The sequence below is a fragment of the Bison bison genome, unplaced genomic scaffold, assembly GCF_000754665.1.
Source record: "Bison bison bison isolate TAMUID 2011002044 unplaced genomic scaffold, Bison_UMD1.0 scf7180017864205, whole genome shotgun sequence".
Classification (NCBI taxonomy): Eukaryota; Metazoa; Chordata; class Mammalia; order Artiodactyla; family Bovidae; genus Bison; species Bison bison.
This window is the reverse complement of record NW_011494777.1, coordinates 5,766,813-5,786,470: the sequence shown is the minus strand read 5'-3', so window position 1 is coordinate 5,786,470 and position 19,658 is coordinate 5,766,813. Positions and strand designations below refer to the sequence as shown.

Below are 19,658 nucleotides of genomic sequence, written 5' to 3'. Positions count from 1 at the left end.
CTGAGGAGGCGGTGTCCCTTTGCTTCAACTATGAAGCCCTGACACCACAAAGATAAGGGGCCGAGATTTACCCTGTCCATCCGGTTGCGGTGGCGGATTTCCAGCTGCTCCTTGGCCTTCTGGAAGCGTGCGTGCTCATTGTCGTCTGCAGACGTCTCGAAATACACGTCAACGTCATTGGTTGGCAGAGGAGTTGGGGGAACTGAAACAGAATGACCGGACGGTTCTCTCCGGGGCCCGGCCTGATGCTGAAGCTGCACGGTGCTCGGGGACGAAGCCCAGCTGGGCCTGCTGGAGGGACCGGTGTGTCCGGCACCACCTCAGAGGGGTGCGCCCATCTGGCGGGACTCCGCCCTGTCTTCCTTACCCAAAATCCAGCCGCCAGGCCCATCTGCACCCCCTGTACCTTCAGAACCAGTGAGGTACCTACTTGGGACTTCAGGGGCAGAGAAGAGAACACTTCTTACCCTCCCTCAGTTCCTGAAACCTTAAAACCTAAAATTAACTACCTGACCTACCCTTTTGGTCACTGAGTGCATCTGACCAGAGACAGGGCTGACGGCAGACGTGAAAAGGCACTGCAGGGCTCAGGCTGCCTTTTCTCCAGCTATTTTTAGGTCACAACTCACGCTGGGCCACTGATTCAACTGTATGTTCTCTGTACACAGACTGGGCAGAGAATGTCCAAACACCCCAGCTGCCTCTGCTTAGCTTACAGTCCCGCTGGAGGACCCTCAGCTCAGGCCCCCAGCAGAGACAACACGTCTCACAAGGACTTGCCGTGAAAGTGAAGCCACTCAGGGCTTTTCCATCCATGACGCTCGAGGGCCTCACCCGGCCACCACCCAGAGAACAGCCCATTAGAACAAACACTCCGCATGCCTAGTCCAGGTTCCTGGTGGCCCCAGGCAGGCGAGTGTCTGCACAAAGGAGCTTATCCGCATCCAGGAGCTGGAGGCGACAGGTTTACTTAGCCTCTTAAGAAATACCTGTGGCAACGCCGAACACCCCGACTCATTGGGGATTTCCCAGGGCAGGGAGGAATGTCAGGCAGCCTGCTCACACAACTTGTTCTGTCGGTTACACTTGAGAGCCACGTGGACAGCAGAAGCCAAATTCAACAAATTTCCATTCGGAGACAAACTCACCTGATTCCCAGAACCGCGTAACTTTAGCACAACGTGCGAGCAACTGGCAAACTGATGAGCATGAGCACAAGCCAGCCAGCCAGCCACTCCACGTGCTTCTGTCTGAGCGTCTCCCTTTCACCCTCTTACTGAGTTTTAAACCTAAAAGCTACAGCTCAAAGTCTTGTCAAGAATATCTGGTTCCTACATTAAGTTTAAATAAGGTCTCAACAGCCAATTTGCAGACTGTCACTAAGTCAGAATCTATATAGATTGCTTCAGAAACCACGTTCCCCATGACACTCAGGAGAATTTCAAAGCGCTGAAGTCCGTCTGTGCCAACAAGCACGTCCCTCAGTGATGTAGGCCCGCAGCTTAAAGGCTTACGTGTTGGAGACAGAGCCTTTGGTTCATATCACTGGGCCGGATAAAGATAATATAAGCGCAAGCTGCGTCCACCCTGGAATGAAAGGGCACAGGAGCAGCAGACCTGGAGGTCTGGTTCTGAAGACAATGGACTCGGACCCGGAACCACATGCCCTCTGTGTGCAAGCAAACGGCCCAGGAAGCCAGCACACCCGCAGGTGCTGGTCCCTTTCAAGGGACAGTGACGCTACCATCTTCCAAAGCGCTCAAGTCAGGGGCTCCACAAGTGCACGGACACACAGTTTCTCCTTCCACAGTAACAGGAGACTCCGGTTCTGCAGACTTCAAAGCCGTTCGTGCTCTGACCACCTGCCGTCGCCTGGTGTCTCTTACTGCCCCGTCAACATTTGATCCTTTGGGTAAAGACTGCACCTCACGTTCAACATGATCTTTAATGACCTCGATTCCTCAGGCTTCCGCCACAAACAACGCTTTCTTGCCCCTTAGTTTAAGGAGTTTAACAAAGCAGGAAGAATCATTGTAATTTCTAGCTCTGTCTTTCCTGAAAGAAAAAGTTTCTGCCACTGATGTCCCCTAAGGGCTCTTTTTTTTTCTTTCATCTTTTCAATGATTTCAAATAAAAACTCCACAGAGCAGCGGCTACAGTGGGAGCACTAACAGTATACCATATCATATTAAGAGGGAACAAAAGGGTCTGAAGGAAACCTTTGAATGAAAAGCCATCAGACGCTAGAGCCAAAAATCTTTAGAGCAAATGACCAGGACTGGCAATGAGTGTCAGAATCACAAGGCAGAAGGGTCTGTCCAGTCAAAGGGTTTTCCTACACCCGGGTCAGAACTGCTCCAGATGAGAATCTTCAACAGGAAAAGGGCTAACTACGAAGAAAAGCAACCTATTGATGTCTGAGTGAACCATACTCCACTGAACGTGGAATTTCCTTTGTGACCAAAGAAAAAAAAACAAAACTTCCCTGTTCCCTAAAGCTCTGTGTGACCCAAGGTCCCCCAGAACACTAGGGAAACAGTCACCACCGCTTGTCTGCAGAGCAGGCTCCCTGGAGTGCATGAAGATGTTCCAATGTTCTCAGCGTCCCAAAGTGTCCTTACTGTCACCTCCTTGGAGAGCAGGCGTACCCCTTAGCGAGCGTGTGGGGGTTGGCAACAGGGCTGCTCAAGACCAGAATGAGGGACAAAGCCTGGACATGAGCATGTGCAGAACTCATGGCCTATCCGAGTGCCCTTCATGCCTTTCAGCGTCTGACAGCAGAGGGCAGGGCCTCCTTCCCAACAAACACAGGGGCTCCCGAAAGGGCAGGCCCCAGGCTCTCCCCTCGGGCAGGGAGGGAGCACCACCCCTCCGCCATCACCTCCTTCATCACCACCATCACCTCCTCCTCCTCCACCACCACCACCACCAGGCCCACAGCGAGCACAGGACACAGAAAACTGAGCTGACAACTGCCGACAGAAAAGCAGAGCTAGATCTAGAAAGCACAGAGAGGAGGGCAGACCGACAGTGACACCGAGTGGGCGGGGAGCACCACACAGACGCGGCCACAGGACGCACGCCGGACGGGACTTACTCATCGCTTTACACACAGCCATACAATAATCCTCAGACTCAAAATTGTTCCTGTTGCCGCCGCAGCCGCCATATATAAAGCGCACGCACTTCCCCTTGGAGAGGTCGAAGTACCAGCGGGGCATCACGGCCCGGCACGGCCCCGTCAGCGCCTCCTGGGAGCAGACAGCTGTGTGGAAACGGTCAGAAGGTCAGCGGGGCAGGGCAGCGGCTTCGGGGGCTCACAAAGCTACAGACCAGCAAGGGGAGAAGGTCCGAGTGACACTGGACCTCAGCAAAGGCCAAGACGGGGTGGGACCCGGGGGTCCCGGCCAACCATTGCTGCCAGCCATCGCTGAGCATGTGGTCCTCTTCCTTCCCGAGGCAAGGGAGAGCCCTGGGCCCTGAGAACACTGAGCAGTGCTTTTTGCACTGTCTGGAGCTTAGAGTGGGAAAGGGCTGATGTGGAGGAACTCCACAGCACACAGCTCGGGAGCCTCACATTTCTGGTCTGTGTAGTGGGGACAGCTGCCTGCCTTGGCCGTCTCAGGGGCGCCCCGGGCAGAGGAAGGCAGCGCGGGTGCAGAGGCAGTTTCAGTGGCGGTCACCATCGTAAACACTACTCAGGCCTCTGGAAAGGGCCAGTGTACATTTTCTGTTCTCCAAGGTTAATCACAAACTTCTAGACTCGGTAAGTCATCGGCTCCTGGATGAACCCTAAACAATTCTTCAGCTCCTAAATGGCTTCAGATATACAGTCAGCAGGGGGCTGCAAAGAAGTGGGCTAAAACATTTACTTTTTATTTAACGGTGAAATTGAAAGGGCCCTGATCCCTTACCAGCAGGTCATCAAATTCCAGATGCCCTGATGGCCAAGCAGGGCAGCCTACAGATTGGAACACACTCAGGAAAAGAACTAAAGAAGTGACGTCCACTCCAAAACCTGGGACTTTGGCCTCACTGAGGAAGGGGCTCCCAGGCGGGAACATCTCCGGCTGGATATGGGAGAATCCTGCCGGAGGGCAGACCACATGGTCTCTCTGATTCTCTAAGTCCTCACAATGCACATCACAGTTTCCTGACTCCATCTGTCCGCTGCCAGACCTGGTAGCACCCAGAGCTGACCTCACTTTTGGGGACATGAAGCCGCCCTCCTGGGAGGCAAGCAGCCTGTAAATGAATGAAAGAATATTAATAGATTGTAAGTAAATGATGGCCAGGTGGTCTACCTCTAACGTCATGAGTGATCTCCTCCTCCTCGGCGGCCCTGTAGCTGCTGGGCTCGGTGGGGCTCTCCTCATTGTAGTCATCTCCCTTGAAGGTGTCGTAGTAGTAGTCGCGGTCTTCCACCACCTCCTCCTCCCCCTCCTCCTCCTCCTCCTCGTCGTCGTCCTCCTCGTCTGCAGTTGCCTCTGTGAAGTCTTCCAGATCTGCTTCAGTAGGAAACTCACTAAAGGTCACAACAAAAAAGGAAGGTCACCACCAACTGCTGCGCACAGAGAACCACTGACTCCCTTTCCCTGCTCTGAGCCTCGGAGCCCAGAGGCAGGGAGTAATAAGTTCAGCCCATCCCTGGTGGCTCAGACGGGGGGAAAGAATCCTGCAATGCAGGAGACCCAGGTTCAATCACTGGGTTGGGAAGATCCCCTGGAGGAGGGAATGACAACCCACTCCAGAATTCTTGCCTGGGAAATCCCATGGACAGAGGAGCCAGGTGGGCTACAGTCCATGGGCTGGCAAGGAGTCAGACACGACTGAGTGACTAACACTTTCACTTTTTCACTTTCACAGTGAGCTATGCTGCTAAAAGCCCTGAGCCTGGCCACCTCATCAGGAGCTGACCGCCAGGGAGCAGGGGCCGAGTGATCGTGCAAGAAGGTGCGTGGCCAGGAGGACAGGTGGATGAAGGCCACTGGTGCACCTGGGCTCAGCCACAGTCGAGTGAGATGTGCTGGCCCGGCCCTGGAGGAACAGGCTTCAGCCAGGGGCCTGGGTGCAGCAGCCACAGCCGCCCACAGGCTCAGGACAGAACTCACCTTTTATAAACGTCGTAGTCTTCCTCCTGATCCTCATCGTCGTTGTCATCGTCGTCCTCCTCGTCCTCTTTGGACACCGCAGTTTGGACCACCTTTGTCTGCGGGCAGCACACGTACTCGGTGCCGTGGAACTGGTCCACCCCGCAGGGCAGCAGCATGCTGTAGCTGTACAGGGTCATCTCCTGAGTGAGGCAGGCCTGGGGGCCCGGGAACATGGTCAGGAGACAGCAGTGCGCTCAGAGACCCCACCCCTAGCTCTCTCAGGACATAAGTGCACTCAGAGATCCCACCCCTAGCTCTCTCAGGACACAAGTGTGCTCAGAGACCCCCACCCTTAGCTCTCTCAGGACTCAGCAGTGTGCTCAGAGACCCCACCCCTAGCTCTCTCAGGACTCAGCAGTGCGCTCAGAGATCCCCACCCCTAGCTCACTAAATAACAGAAGAAGCCCTCACTAAATCACAAAGTTAAGCCTTTCTCGAGGACACATTAATTTTTTTTGCCAAAAAGTTGTGACGCTACTACTTTACAGATTTACAAATTTCGCTTAACCTGCAATGGAAAAATGTTATCTGGCCCAAAACAATGAAAGCCCAAAGGTGGAAAAAATTAAGGCTGGGGTGGTGGTGGTGGTGGTGGTTTCTTTGAGTCATTATCAACACTGGTTAACAGTGGTCAGTAATAACATGCATTCTTCAGTGGTGAGGAATTCAAATTACTTCATAATTAGACAAAATAAAGGCAACCGACAGGGAAAACCAACTAAACTTGGAGGACACGCTATGGAAGCTCATCCTCCTCAGAGAAGAGTGAAATGACTTCTGGTCCCGTCAGCACACACGTCCACACAGATCTTCTGTAACTGGATATTTCCACACAGGCCTTGGGGTCTGCGGCAGCCTTACTGGATGCCCTGCCGAGAGCTTCTCAGCAATCCTTTTAACGTCCTTGACTCCAGGCGCTGGACTGTTAATACTGTACTTCCTTACCAAAATAGCTATTCTTCTTCCAAATATTTTTAACTTAGAAGACACAAGTAATTGTAAACTTTGATGAGATAAAGGGGACAAAACTGAGTTAAGAAGACTATTATTCTTCTGGAGAAACGCGCTCCTCTCTCTCCTGACAGGAGCGGCAGCCCCTGACGCTGCCGGCCGGCCGTTACCTCTTTGACCACGGTGTGCCAGCGCTGGTGATTCTCGCACACCTCCATCCGCTCCTTGTGGAAAAACAGGCACTTCTCTGGAACTAGCAGCACATCACTGACAAATTCACCCACTGGAAAAGAGAAGCTTTGTCAGGAGCAAACCTGATCACGATTCAAGGTGAAAACGACCCTGACTGCGGGTCACTGGGATGGTCACGCAGCCACGTGCAGACAGGAGCAGTCTCTGACGCGCGTGAGCTGAGCTGCAGCTCATCTGCAGGAGCCAACTGGACGTTTCGGCTCCAGGCCAGCAGACACACAGCCGTGACGCCCGGGACTTCCTCCCTCCTCCCCACCCTCCATCCCTTACTCCCGGCAGGGAAAACGGGAAGAGGAGCCCATCAAGACCTCAAACACACACGGCGACTCCCCACCACCTCTGACTTCACACCAACAACAGTCCCAGCCTCTCACTCCTCTATTTCTGCCCACATTGCGTCAAGTAACAAAATGTCCAGGAAACTGAGACTGCCTGTTCTCCCAAACTACAGGTGAACTTTACTTTAGCCCTCTGTGTACCTACAGACACCTCACTCTAAGACAAACCACCACTGTGATGACTGATCCAGGTACAGACTGTCAGTGGAGAGTGAATGGAAAATGGGGAGAGATGTCTTTGCAGAGGGAAGGTCTGGCAGACACAACTTAACCCGGGTGAGTGATAAGCTGATGGAAGTCATGTTCTGAGAACACATCACCTAGACGCCTTTCTGCTACAGTCATCTGGCTCTACTGCTAAGTCACTTCAGTCGTGTCCGACTCTGTGCGACCCCATAGATGGGAGCCCACCAGGCTCCCCTGTCCCTGGAATTCTCCAGGCAAGAACACTGGAGTGGGTTGCCATTTCCTTCTCCAATGCATGAAAGTGAAAAGTGAAAGTGAAGTCGCTCAGCCGTGTCTGACTCCTAGTGACCCCATGGACTGCAGCCTACCAGGCTCCTCTGTGCATGGGATTTGCCAGGCAAGAGGACTGGAGTGGGTTGCCATTGCCTGGCTCTAATTATACACAACAATGAGAGGATGAGATAGTTGGACGGCATCACCAACTAGACTGACGTGAGTCTGAGCAAGCTTCGGGAGTTGGTGATGGACAGGGAAGCCTGGTGTGCTGCAGTCCATGGGGTCTCAAAGAGTTGGACACGACTGAACTGAACTGATACACAACAATATGACAGAATCGTATTCAGAGATATTGTGTTAAACAAAGGGCCTAGACTGTCAAAAATATTATTGTCATAAAAGACTCAGGAACTTCCTTAGGGGTCCAGAGGTTAAGACTCCACTCTTCCACTTCAGGGGGCACAGGTTAGATACTTGGTTGGGGAACTAAGACCCCACATACTACCAAAAGAATAAATAAAAGATTCAAAAGAAAAAGCTGAGGAACTGTCTAGATTAAATATAATACATCACCCTTTTTGCAAGGGAGCTGCAAAGGACGTTATTTGAACACTAAGGACAGCTGTCCCAAGTGTGACTGCTATATCACAGTCATAACACGAGAACACCCTTGCTCTTAAGAAGCTGAAAGCTACTTGGAGGTGAACTATCATAAAGTCCCAACTCACTTTCAAATGGTTTAACAATGAAAAGTAAGTAAAGTGCACAAAATAGACAGAGTAAGACAGATAAGGCAAAACTGGAAGCCCAGGTAACAGGTATAGAGTTCACGACTGCATTTACCATAGGTCTGAAGCTTCTCAAAAATAAAAAGCTGGGGGGAAATTACACATAGCTGCTTAGAAAATAGAGCCCTTATCTTTTAGAAATACATGCTGAAATATTAAAAAAAAAAAAGGTATCTGTGATTTGTTTCCAAATAATGAGGGGCTGTTGGGAGTGGGCCACAGATGGGGTAAGGGTAGTCCATGAACTGATGCCCGTTTGATTGGGCAGTGGGCACATGGTGGGTAAGGCGATGCTTCTGTGTCTGGGTATGTTTGTAATGTCCATAATAAAAGGCTAGACACTCTGGGTCAGTAGGTCCAAGGTGGGCCTCAGTGATCTGCACTCAACGAACATCCCAGGCTCTTCTGACGCATCATGGACAGGCCTCACAGGGCCCAAGTGCAGGACACCGAGGTGGTGCTGGGCTCAGGGGAGACGCGATAAGTAGGGAGGGGAAAGGAGGCGGGCAGGCTCAGCTCTGACGTTTTACAACAGCAACAACAACAAAACAACAAAAAGAAAAACCTAATTAGGAAACTGTCTGGCAAGAAAGGTCTTGGGGGAATTCCCTGGTGGTCCAGTGGTTAGGACTTGGTGTGTTCACTGCCAGGGCCCGGGTTCAAGCCCTAGCGGGGAAACTAAGATCCCACAAGTCAAGTAGCAAGGTCAAAAAAAGAAAAGTTGTAGGGCCTGAACTGGTGTGAAGTCTACACGTAGACCAGCTTCCCAGCCTCACCACAGCCTCAGGCCTCAGTCTCTGGGAGGCCAGGGGCAGCCCCTGACCTGCTGTGAGGGGGAACACACTCTCTTGTCTTCACAAGCAGCTGCCCCATATCAAAACAGCCCTCCACAGGGCAGTGAGGTTTCACTCCACTATTAGCACAGGGACTTTGGGGGCCCAATAGCTCAATTTGACATTAATGCAGGAATACAAAGGTGAATTACACACAGTGCTGCCCTCGAGGGCCCCAAAGGCCCCAGGGAAGTAGAAACAAAAGTTTACCATCAACCAGGCTTACAGTTGCAGCTTAGTATAGGCAAAGCCCAGTGGCAAACCAGGATTCAGCTCCACTGGGGAAGCAATCTGAGGCTCAATCTAAGTAGAAATCACTTGAATTCTGACATCCAAGTACCAGCTCTCATTGTTGACAGTAACTGTATTTACTTGGCAATATATTTATTTTTGGTTTTTATTTTGGCCCCGCCTCGAGGCTTCTGAGAACAAGACATCACAGCAACCATCCCCATCCAAAAATCCTTCCAGAAATAAATAAGGACCGAAACAGCCACAGGCTCACAGAGCTCCCTTCTTTAGGTGCAGGAGTCCGTGTGTATATAAATGTCAGAGATGACTAACTCCTTCCCCAAAAATACTACTACCCTTGCCTCTTCACACTTCACCAACTCTGTCCCACTCAGACCAGCCTGTTTAGATAAAACTTTATGGATAACGAGGCAACTAGTAGTAATGTCAGCTATAAGATTCAGTTTGAGGGGGAACATCGAAGTGTAACTTCTCATTGAATATATAAGTACCAGTGAAAAAGAGCCACACTGGGAAAGATCGAGTTGCAAAGGCTTATGGACAAGGATGCAAAAGGAAGAAATGATTGCTAGGTACTATCTATCTATTGTGTAGATAGCATTCAAGAATGCTCTTTCATTTCCTTAAGTTTGAGAGTTTTACAGAGAATGAATGAAACCTCGTACCCAGAGATGCGTTACAGCCAAACACAAAGAAAAAACATCTTCAAAACCACATCACGCAAAACCTTTCAAAAGCCTCACACCACTGCAGGGTCCTCAGTTTTAAATAAACTGTGTTAAGCGCATGCAGTGTCCTTTCCCCCACCCAACATTTTTAAAACAAAGTCATTACTATGTATTTTAAATACTGTTACTCAGGGGCTGCCTCTGTTAGTTTGCTACACGTGAGAATGAGAAAAGCAATGAATCCCATGTTAGGAAAGGTTTTGATGAAGGGAGGGAGGGGAACAGGTTAAGTTAATGGTTAACAGAATTAGCCACACACAGAGAACAAAGCAATGGATACAATGAGGGAAGGGGGGTGGGAGGAACTGGGAGCCTGGGACTGACGTATACACACGATTAGGTATGAAACAGGGAACCAACGAGAGTGGACTGTACAGCGCAGGGAGCTCTACTCAGTGCTCTACGGAGACCTGAACGGGGAGGAAATTCAAAAAAGATCTGGAAACATGGCTGACTCACTGTGGTACAGCAGAAACTAACACAATACTGTAAAGCAACTATACTCCAATAAATATTAATTGAAAAATAAACACATCCACAGAACTACAGAGGCTGTCTACTTTTTGTTAAACTTTTTATTTTACATTGGGATATAGCTGACTAACAATGTTGTGACAGTTTCAGGTGAACAGCAAGGGGACTCAGCCATACATGTACATGTATCCATTCTCCCCCGACCTCCTCTCCCATCCAGGCTGCCACAGAACACTGCAGGCTGTCCTCGCTTAATACTCTGTGTTAGTCCATTAAGCTTCTATGACCAAATCTGCCCAAGTCACCCAGGTTTCAGATGTGTGAACATAACTCAGGTGTGTTGACGCTGAGTGGTCAGGATGAACACACTCACCATGTTTGGAACAACCCTCCTTCTGGGTGATAAAATGTTACAGTGGTCCCCAAGTTCGCTCTGACTGTTCATACAAATGCATGGAGTCAGAACACCCTTATCAGCTGAGCCTTCAGATGGGCAGGTGGCACAGGGCGTGGCCGAGGCCGCCCTGATGTCTACAGCAGCTACGACTCACTCCTTCAGCTCCCGAACACTAAGCACAGAGTCTGATCTGGCTGGCGATACAGGACTTCAGCAAAATGTGTGGGCGAAGTAAGGGGACCAGAAGTCCACCCCTCAGGCTGCTGCAGTACTACGCACGCTAGGGCTGTTAACAGTCATTTCAGACTCTCGACGTGAACGAAGCTGGGCCACTCTGAGGGCAGCGTGCTCACTCAGGGCTGTAGAGAAGGCTCACCCTGTTAAGTCAGAGGGTGCCCACAACGGGAGAGGCAGAGTGAGCAACCAGACAAGTCACCTATCAGTGCCAGAAAGCTGCGAGTGTCCAAAGGTCCCCAGTAAACTCCTACAGCCCTTGGCTTCTTAGCAGATGAAGTTATCTCACTGTGAGCCAAGAGAAAATGAAATGTAAGGGACTTCCCTGGCGGCCCAGTGGTTAAAACTTCACCTTCCAATGCAGGGGGACATGGGTTCAATCCCTGGTCGGGGAGATAAGGTCCCATATGCTACGCAACATGGCCAAAAAATAAAAATTAAAAATATTTTTATAGTTAAAAAAAATTTTTTTCAAAAAGAAAAGAAAATGTGAGACCGGGGACCCTGACTCCCTGAGCGGTACCCAGAGGCCCCAGGATGCTCACCGAGACACTTGAATGGGATCACGATGTGGCTCTTGCACTGCTTCTTGTCCCTCCGGCACCAGTTGTCCACACTGACCGGCTGGTTTGCCTCCATCACATTTGTGATCTGTAGCTCTGGATACATCTGCAAGGGACAGGGAACACGCACGGTAAACGGACTTTGTCCATAACAGACGGACACTTGCTGGGCAAGTGAGGGCGAGGGTCTGTGTGCTCAGCTTCGCCATCGTCCTCTGTAAAGGTGAAGACACCTCCGCTGCCCGGTTCCAGCTGAACTCCTCCTCAAGTACAGACATTCTGTGACCATTAGCTTTCTTTCGACAGGCAGACTTCGGTACACTTCTAACACATCTTCTCTTTAGACCTACAGAAGCAGCAAGTTTTCACCCCGAAACGAGTCTATTAGGTATTGAGTCCACTTACAGGACATGCGTAAATAGCCGAGTTCATGAATTAAAACATTCGAAAGGCAAGTCTATGGAAGTGTCTGTTAATGAAACTATAGAATAATATTCCAGCCCTGACCCCAAAGGCTAGTTTTGGCAAGAAGTTAAAACATCTCATATCCTTTTCTACATCAAGTGTTGACCTGAAAGGTCTGTTCAATCAGACCTGAGAGAATCCCTTACGATACTGGTGGCTCCTGGCTACAACCTACAAATGCAAAACACAAGCACACATGTGACACTGGGCCTGCTTCACGTCTTCCTGTGACACATGGGAAGCCAGGGCTGCATCTCTATGGCCCCGGTCAAGCTCCTGCAGTATTCCTTCTGGAAAGACCCAAGAGCTTGCAGCACGCCTGGGCCAGGCGCACACTCAGAACAAAAGCCTGCTGCCTGGTCATTACAAGCTTGGTCTTAGGTCAGAAGAGGAGATGACAGAGCACCTGTTTCTAAGGTTAATAGGCTCACACATGACCCAGAAAGAAAAGCATCTTTAAGCTTCAGGCAGCACGCTCACCTCCTGACAGTACTGGAGAACTTCTTCTTTTGTGCCGAAGCAGCTCTGGGTGCCCGATGGGTCAGGCTCCCACCTCCCAGTCTGGATGTTCACATGCATGTTTAACTTCCCACAGAACATTGCAATCTGAGGTTCGGCGACAGCGAATCCTGTTCCAGCGCTGGCTGCGAGGGCCTACGGAGAGAAAACAATTACAGGGTCACTCCCAGGAGCCAGCAGTGACAGTACAACTGACCTTTAAAAACTCTTCATTAGTTACTATTTCTTCTTCATAAACAAATCCTTTTCCCAGGAACAAAGCCAGAATAAAAAAAGACCTTTGGACGTCTACGGTCGAGAGAAAGGTGGGTGAGAAACGTAACCCCCTCTCCACCATCTGGATACTTCTGACCTGGGAACAGATCATCCGCCTGCAGTCCCCTCCAACACAAGCAATTCTACTTCCCAGCCCGGAACACACCAAGCCACAGAGTACAGAATGGCAGAAGTTCCAGGGATTTTCTATTCAGTTCACTCACACAACAAAATTTTATTGAGCAGCTACTATCTTTGCACAGCAGCGTGCTAAATGCTTAACACGCAAGGACGAGCCAAAGATTACGTTCCCTGCCTGCAAGGGCTTACGGTCTAGTTCACAGTCGACCCTCACACAGAAAGTGTGATCCCATCCCAGACACCCTGAGGAGGAAGAGAATGCAGAGCTGAAGGAGCCTACAGTACAAAATAGGGATGTGACGTAGGCCTGCGAAGGAGGTTGACTGGGGAAGTGTCCCAAAGAGTGACACTGGGCATCTGTGTGGGGAGTGTCGACTCAGAGTCTGTTGAGGCCCTAAGGGAGGTGGGTAGCACGTAGGGTCCAGACTGGACAATCCTTAGACCAAGGAAGGATGGAGTGCTGAGCATTTTAATTATAGCCTTAATATTTCCAAACGCAGCTCTGATGCTCTCTGTATGCATGGGAATGGCTCAGGAGCTGGAGAAATAACAGTAGCTCGGGTAAGACACCCCTGGGAGACAGGAAAGGCTCGGTGACGATGGTGAGGGGATGTGATACATGAAACGGGAACACTAAAAGGGACTTCAAGAACAATTTCATCTCGTGTTAGGAAAAAAAACCCCAGCTATTTGTAGCCATTAACAGCTCACAAATTACAGGTGACAAAAAACATTTAGGAATGATGAAGCTCCTGCAGTCTCATGCACTAGAAAAAAACACAGGCATCTCTGCGTCTGCAGATACACCAATATTCACAGCGACAACCACAATAAAGTTTTGTTGTCTCTCCTAATATAAAGATTTTTTCAAAACAGAAATTAAACATCTTTTTAAAAACGTGAAAACTTGAGGGTCAGGTTAGATTATATGGTCCATTATGACCTTTTCAAAAAGAGCAAAGAGCATTAATATTAAATGGTTTTCCTATTAACAGGAGAAAACAGATTTGGCTTTTAAAATATACAGAAAGTCGTGTTTTCCAGCCAAGTCTCCTTGATCTGTGCTGAGGGACTGATTACAGACCTGAATGGTCCTTCCAATCAGAAGCCTATGTTAAATTCTGAAATACCACATTTTCCAGGACCAACTTACCACCTGTGCAGGTTTTGCTTTGCAGCTTATTAAAATTAGCCTGCTTTCCACTAGCATGAGACAAGGAAGCATGAACACTTGCTCGATAGTGGGGGGAAAGCTAATCTGGATCTAAAATGTTGCCAAGATCAATCAGGGCTGAGAAACACTTCAATGAGATCCAATAAAGAGAACAGTCAGCAACTTTATTAAGTAGAATAGATCGTTGCCCTACTGTGAGGAATAATCATTTATTAAAGTAGAAGACAGATAACTATGCCTTCAGAATAATTGACTGTGAAGCTACATACTGGAGTTAAGTCTTGTCTACTTCAAAGAAAGAAAAAAATATTTAAGGTACCTGGGGGAAGAATGGCAGGTAGTACCCTAACTCACGGGTCTCCAACCTTAAGTATCTAATGCTTGCTTATCTGAGGTGGAGCTGATGTCATTACAGAAATAAAGTGCACAATAAATGTGCTTGGATCATCTCAAAAGCACCCCCTCACCCTGGTTTCTGGTGTCAAAAAGGTTGGGGACCACTGCCCTAGTGGCATTTAGCTCAAATAGATCATTAAAAGGTATAAAGAGGCATAAGAGAAATATGCTTAATTCTCACACTAGCTGGAGATACGCACAAAAAATGCCTCTTGTACTGGTCCTTCTTCTTCTGGGAGCCATACTAAGGCTCAGGGCTAGTAACCTGGGTTATGATGCGAAGGAAAACGAGCATGCAGCACACAAGGGGGTATATACAGAGACAGAGGGGAGCAGACCCCAGGATGCACTCTGCACTGAAACCAGTATTCTCAGCAAATTCCTTCCTTCCAACTCGTCAAAAGCTTGGACAGAAATAAACAATCAACGGGTCAGGAAATAGTATTTCCTAGTGGCTTAGATGCTCAGTCATGCCTAACTCTTTGTGACCTCATGGACAGTAGCCCGCCAGGCTCCTCTGTCCATGGAAGTCTCCAGGTAAGAACACTGGAGTGGGTTGCCCTGCCCTCCTCCAGGGGATCTTTCCAACCCAGTGATCAAACTTGCATCTCTTACGTCTCCTGCACCGTAGGTGGATTCTTTACTACCATGCCACCTGGGAAGCCCAGTATTTCCTAAACCTGCTACAAATGAACTACTGTGGTTAAACATGAAAGATGCTGAGCAACAGTTTCTAAATTCTGGACTAGACTTATGGATATATACAACAACATGGCTAAATCTGAAATCAGATTCGTGGTTATCCATAACAACTGGGAAAAAGGACAAGAATATTTTTGAGCAATAAAATTTTTTTAAGTTGTAGTCTGGTAATAATTGCATGCATATAAACACTTTTCCCATCTCAAAAAATGGTATATTCTAATATTAAACAAGTGGAATGCCAGGGTGGGATCTCAGGGGTGGTATCTTATCTTTCAGAAGTACAGGGGCAAGGGAGGGAAGCCATTTGCCTCTTATACTCCAAAAATGAATATAGGTAAGAAGCAGTGTGTTATGTGAGCTCACCCAGGCCACAGAGTGGGCGTGGTCAAGATCATGGAGGCAAATGCCCATCACACAGCAGATGATGGTCCATGTGTGGCTGTTGGTTGAAAGACCACAAAGGTTCTGACTGTATGAATGCTCAGTTTATGGGTCAACCACGGAGGTCAGTACACTCGTGGTAAGTGCACTTAATCTTTGTGTAGAGATAGTCAACAGCATCTTCCCCAAAGAAGATCTCAAACACCCAAGGGTAAAGCAGCAGGAAGCAGCAGCTTGCAGCCACAGCTCCTCACATCAGATAACACCAAGGAAAAGGAGGGCAACTGGAATCGGTCCAGACAGCTCATATGCTGCCGTGATTCACTTCTGAGTTCAGAAAGATTAATCCTTGTGGTCATCAGAGACTCTCAAGAAGGTATCATTTGGAATATAAAAAGCCTCTGCGGACCGCATCCAGGAATCAACTAATCAAACATACCCTAACCTTACCTACAGTACAACAGGATTTTTTTTGTTGTTTTTTTGTTTTTCCTGTAATGCTTGTGCTTTTCCTTTGAAAATGCTCTTATTTAATGTGCTCTCCATTTTCTGAAGCATACACTGTGCTTTGATCCATTACATCAACATATAAATCAATCTGGTTCTTAAATTTAACATGTTACAAATGGGATTTTGCTGCCAAGTCAGCACTTCTGACATCCTGTGAACCTGGAATCCTCCGCCAGAGAAAATGAATGCCCCATGCCAGGGCGCTGTGGCTGGCCCTTGATCTGTGCATGCTGCAGCACTTTCAAGGCTTTGAGTACAAATTGCATCAATTGCTTTCCTAGCCCAGCACTTCCACTTTACTTAATAATTCATTCTTAATAAGAAATCCCATTCTATTAATTTGGCTCAGGAAGAGTTTAGCTACCTGAGGATGGAAATTCAACTTGGTTAAAAGTGCTCTAGTCACTTGGTTGAAAACCTGAAATGGCTTAAAGCAACAAACAAATAGGAACAAACAGAAATCTCATCCTAATGCTGATCAAGGGTCTTTAGTCATCACCCCAGGAGAAGCATCTCCTGGGCCCACCTCAGCCCCATCTCCCTTCACAAAACTGCTCCCCCATCCAAAGCAAACAGGTAATCCATTACTTCCTCACTAAAGCTACTGCCCCAGGATCTGATTTGGCTCCAGGCTCTGTTGAGAGTGCCTGCCATGGAGGGAGCATCCTTCAGAGAGCAGGGCTTTATCCCGTTCCTGAGGGAGTCTGTTTCCTGGCACAGGAAGTGCTCCCGTGGTCTGGTCCAGGGCCACACAGCTTCAGCTCCCATCATAGCACTGAACAAGCAGCGCCTACTTACGACTGCACAGGCGTGACATAGACAGACTCTTACTCAAAGACACTTTTTAAAAAAAATGAAGTCAGTAAATGACAATCTACTCATGGATGTGAAGATCCTGTATTCATTTCTGTCTGCTCAAGTTCTGAATGGCACTTCACGATTCCTAAATTAAAATGACTTAAGTCTGTGTCCACATACCTGCGGCTAAGATTTACTTCATCGAGCAAAGTTTAACAAAATCCATAGTTTCAAGGTTATTGCCCCAATATATTAACTACAAAAGGGAAGACAAATGACTTCACAAGTGGTCTCCAGCAATAATTCACATTAAGAGGACAGATGAGCAAAGACGCACCGATGGCTGTCCTGAACTGGAGGCTACAGACAAAAAAAAAACAGATGCAGCGTGGGAGCCCAGACAGCATCCTACAACAGGAAAAGGACACTGGAGGAAACCTGGAGCCGAATGTGAACACAGCCTGAGTCAGTTAACAGCACTGTACCAGGGTCCACCTCCCAGCTTTGATAACTGCACAAGGGTTATGTCAGATGTTAATATGAAGAGAAAAACAGTGTTAACTTATGGGGGAACTCCCTCTAGTATTTCTGCAACTTTTAAAATACTCTAAAGTTATTTCAAAATAAAACAGCTTTGTTTTTTTTTTTTTAAATTCTGTTCCTCACTTGCCTGAATCTGACTGTGACTGCAAGGTTTCAATCTGTCAAAAGGAAATGAAACATTTTGGCAGGACAACTAGCAAGTAAATCAAGCAGGCCCAATAGCTGAAAAACTGTTTATTCTGAACACACCATAATGTAGTAAAACCCCATGTGTATATGATTATATCTGATTTCTCTCCAGTGGGGGGACTACTACAATCCTGCCCACAACCTAACGTGTACGAGACCCCACTTCTATTACTGTCCAAAGGGTGACTGTTGTCTGATGCCCCAATTACGTCTTCCCCAGCAAGAGTGAAGCTTTCAATTGAAAAAAGCTCCAGGGACTTCCCTGGGGGTCCAGTGGTTGAGAATCTGCCTTGCAATGCAGGGGACCCAGGTTCAGTCCCTGGTCTGGGAGCTGGGATCCTACATGAAATGGGACAACTGTGCCCATCGTGCTCCACAACTATCGAGCCTGCACTCTGGAGCCTGCATGCTGCAGCTGGAGAGTAACCTCTGCTCCCTGCAACTAGAGGAAGTCTGAGCGCAGCAACCCACAGCCTGTGTGCCGCGACAAAAAGCCAGTGGGGCCAAAAATAAATAAATAAAAATAAAAAAGCTCCAGGCTTCAAACATTTTAACCTACTATTTAATAAAATAGCAGAATTCTTGTTGAGCATTTTCCAGCTTTCGAAACAAACAGAGAAGCCTGCGCTTAAAAGGGAGTTTACATGACACCAGCTAAAAATCCTCGGTCTCCCTTTTCTTAACATTTGGACTTAATTCAAATTAGAAACTGGTGAATTAGGCTAGGCGGAAGAACTCTAAATGTAAAAGGCCATTTTTCTTCCACTGACATATGCCAGCTGTCAGGTATCATTTTCGTAGGCAGTAATTTATACAAATGATCCTGCTTTTATTAGAGCTCTAAATATTCAAGTATAGATGAGGTATCAATTCCAAGACTGAAAGCAGTTTAGAATGTCTCCAAGGCTTTTGATAGGAACGTGGTGGTCTGTCCATCTGGGCTACACTGGGAAGGATGCAAGCATTAAGGTTTAAGAGCGGTCTGTCTTTAAGTGTTTCAGAGATGAGAGCTAATAGTCTTTTATAAAGTTACTGAAATATAGAAAACACTTTCATATATTAAAAAAAAAAAAGCAGAACAGTGTTTATGGATTTAGAATTCTCAAATGAACAAATTATCTACAGGTTCCTGTGTTTCTTTCCAATTGCCCATAATAAAATAGGAACTCTACAAAACTGACGTCCTTGGGTACAGAGGTCCTAGAGACGATGGCTTTTCCAACCATCATCTCCTGACCCCAGAGCAAGTGCATGACATGATGGCTAAGAGCATTGCTGTACGGGGCGGACGAAGTGTGACTGAGTTCTGGCCCCACGACTGACGAGCTGTCCCACATTTGGGAGGTTACCTAAGTAACCTCCTGGACCCCAGTCTCCTGTCTATAAAATGAGGACAATAATAACTAGACACCATAGTGATGTTTTGAGGTTTAATGAGTTTCACACACATCAAGTGCTTGAAATAGTGCTTGTTACATAGGAGTTCTTCAAGTGTTGGCTAATATTATCAGGCTTTAAACTTTATCTGTAAAATAGGGCTACTGACACACTACTCCTCTCAGGCCTCTTGTGGGATTAAATTAAGAGAATGCAAAGAAGCACTAAGCAAAACTCCTGACTCAAACGTCAGCATTGTTATCATCGGCTGGCTCTTGAAGGCATCATTCTCTCAGGCTACAAGAACAGGGGCTTAAGTCACGGGTGTACCACATGACCAGTCACGTCCCCACAAATCCATGAAATGGGGTGAAGATGGCACCTTCCTTTTCTACCTTTGAAATCTGGACACACCAGAGTGGGCTGCATCCACGCTCCATGTTTTATTTTGAGGGAATTCAGTCATCACAGGTTCACATGATGATTTAGTACTAGGATACCATAGAAAAAGAGAAGCACCGGGGTTGTTGGCTTCCCGGTTCTGGTTTGGCTTCCTGCTCAAAGTGAGGTCAAGATGAATGTGTTTCCTATCAAAAGGACACTATGTTATTTCCCTAAATCTTGAGGGCTGTTCTCTTGAGTTAACTGGCTAAGTAGCCTTGTGGAGGTTATTCTCTTCCGACCCCAGTTATCCCTTTCGGGCGACGTAAATACAGCGTTACCCAAATGTTAGCTGTTTCAATAAATGACACCCGTGGTATCAGCTCTGGCTCCCATTAC

General features: G+C 48.0%; 1 protein-coding gene across 2 annotated transcripts in view; it reads right to left on the bottom strand.

Annotated features, from left to right (window-relative positions):
• The window catches only part of APLP2 (amyloid beta (A4) precursor-like protein 2), a 29,128-nt gene extending 16,557 nt beyond the window's left edge, over positions 1 to 12,571 (bottom strand). The window contains exons 1-7 of one of the 2 annotated variants that reach the window (XM_010844703.1): positions 12,371 to 12,570; positions 11,408 to 11,531; positions 6,275 to 6,387; positions 5,112 to 5,308; positions 4,305 to 4,525; positions 3,098 to 3,265; positions 72 to 202 (exon numbers count right to left, since the gene is read on the bottom strand). In XM_010844703.1, the coding sequence (XP_010843005.1) occupies positions 72 to 202; positions 3,098 to 3,265; positions 4,305 to 4,525; positions 5,112 to 5,308; positions 6,275 to 6,387; positions 11,408 to 11,531; positions 12,371 to 12,490 (1,074 nt within the window). In that variant the 5' untranslated portion in view covers positions 12,491 to 12,570. Of the gene's footprint in view, positions 1 to 71; positions 203 to 3,097; positions 3,266 to 4,304; positions 4,526 to 5,111; positions 5,309 to 6,274; positions 6,388 to 11,407; positions 11,532 to 12,370 lie in introns of both variants that reach the window. The other variant, XM_010844704.1, reaches the window with a different exon arrangement.
• Positions 12,572 to 19,658: the final 7,087 nt, after the last annotated feature.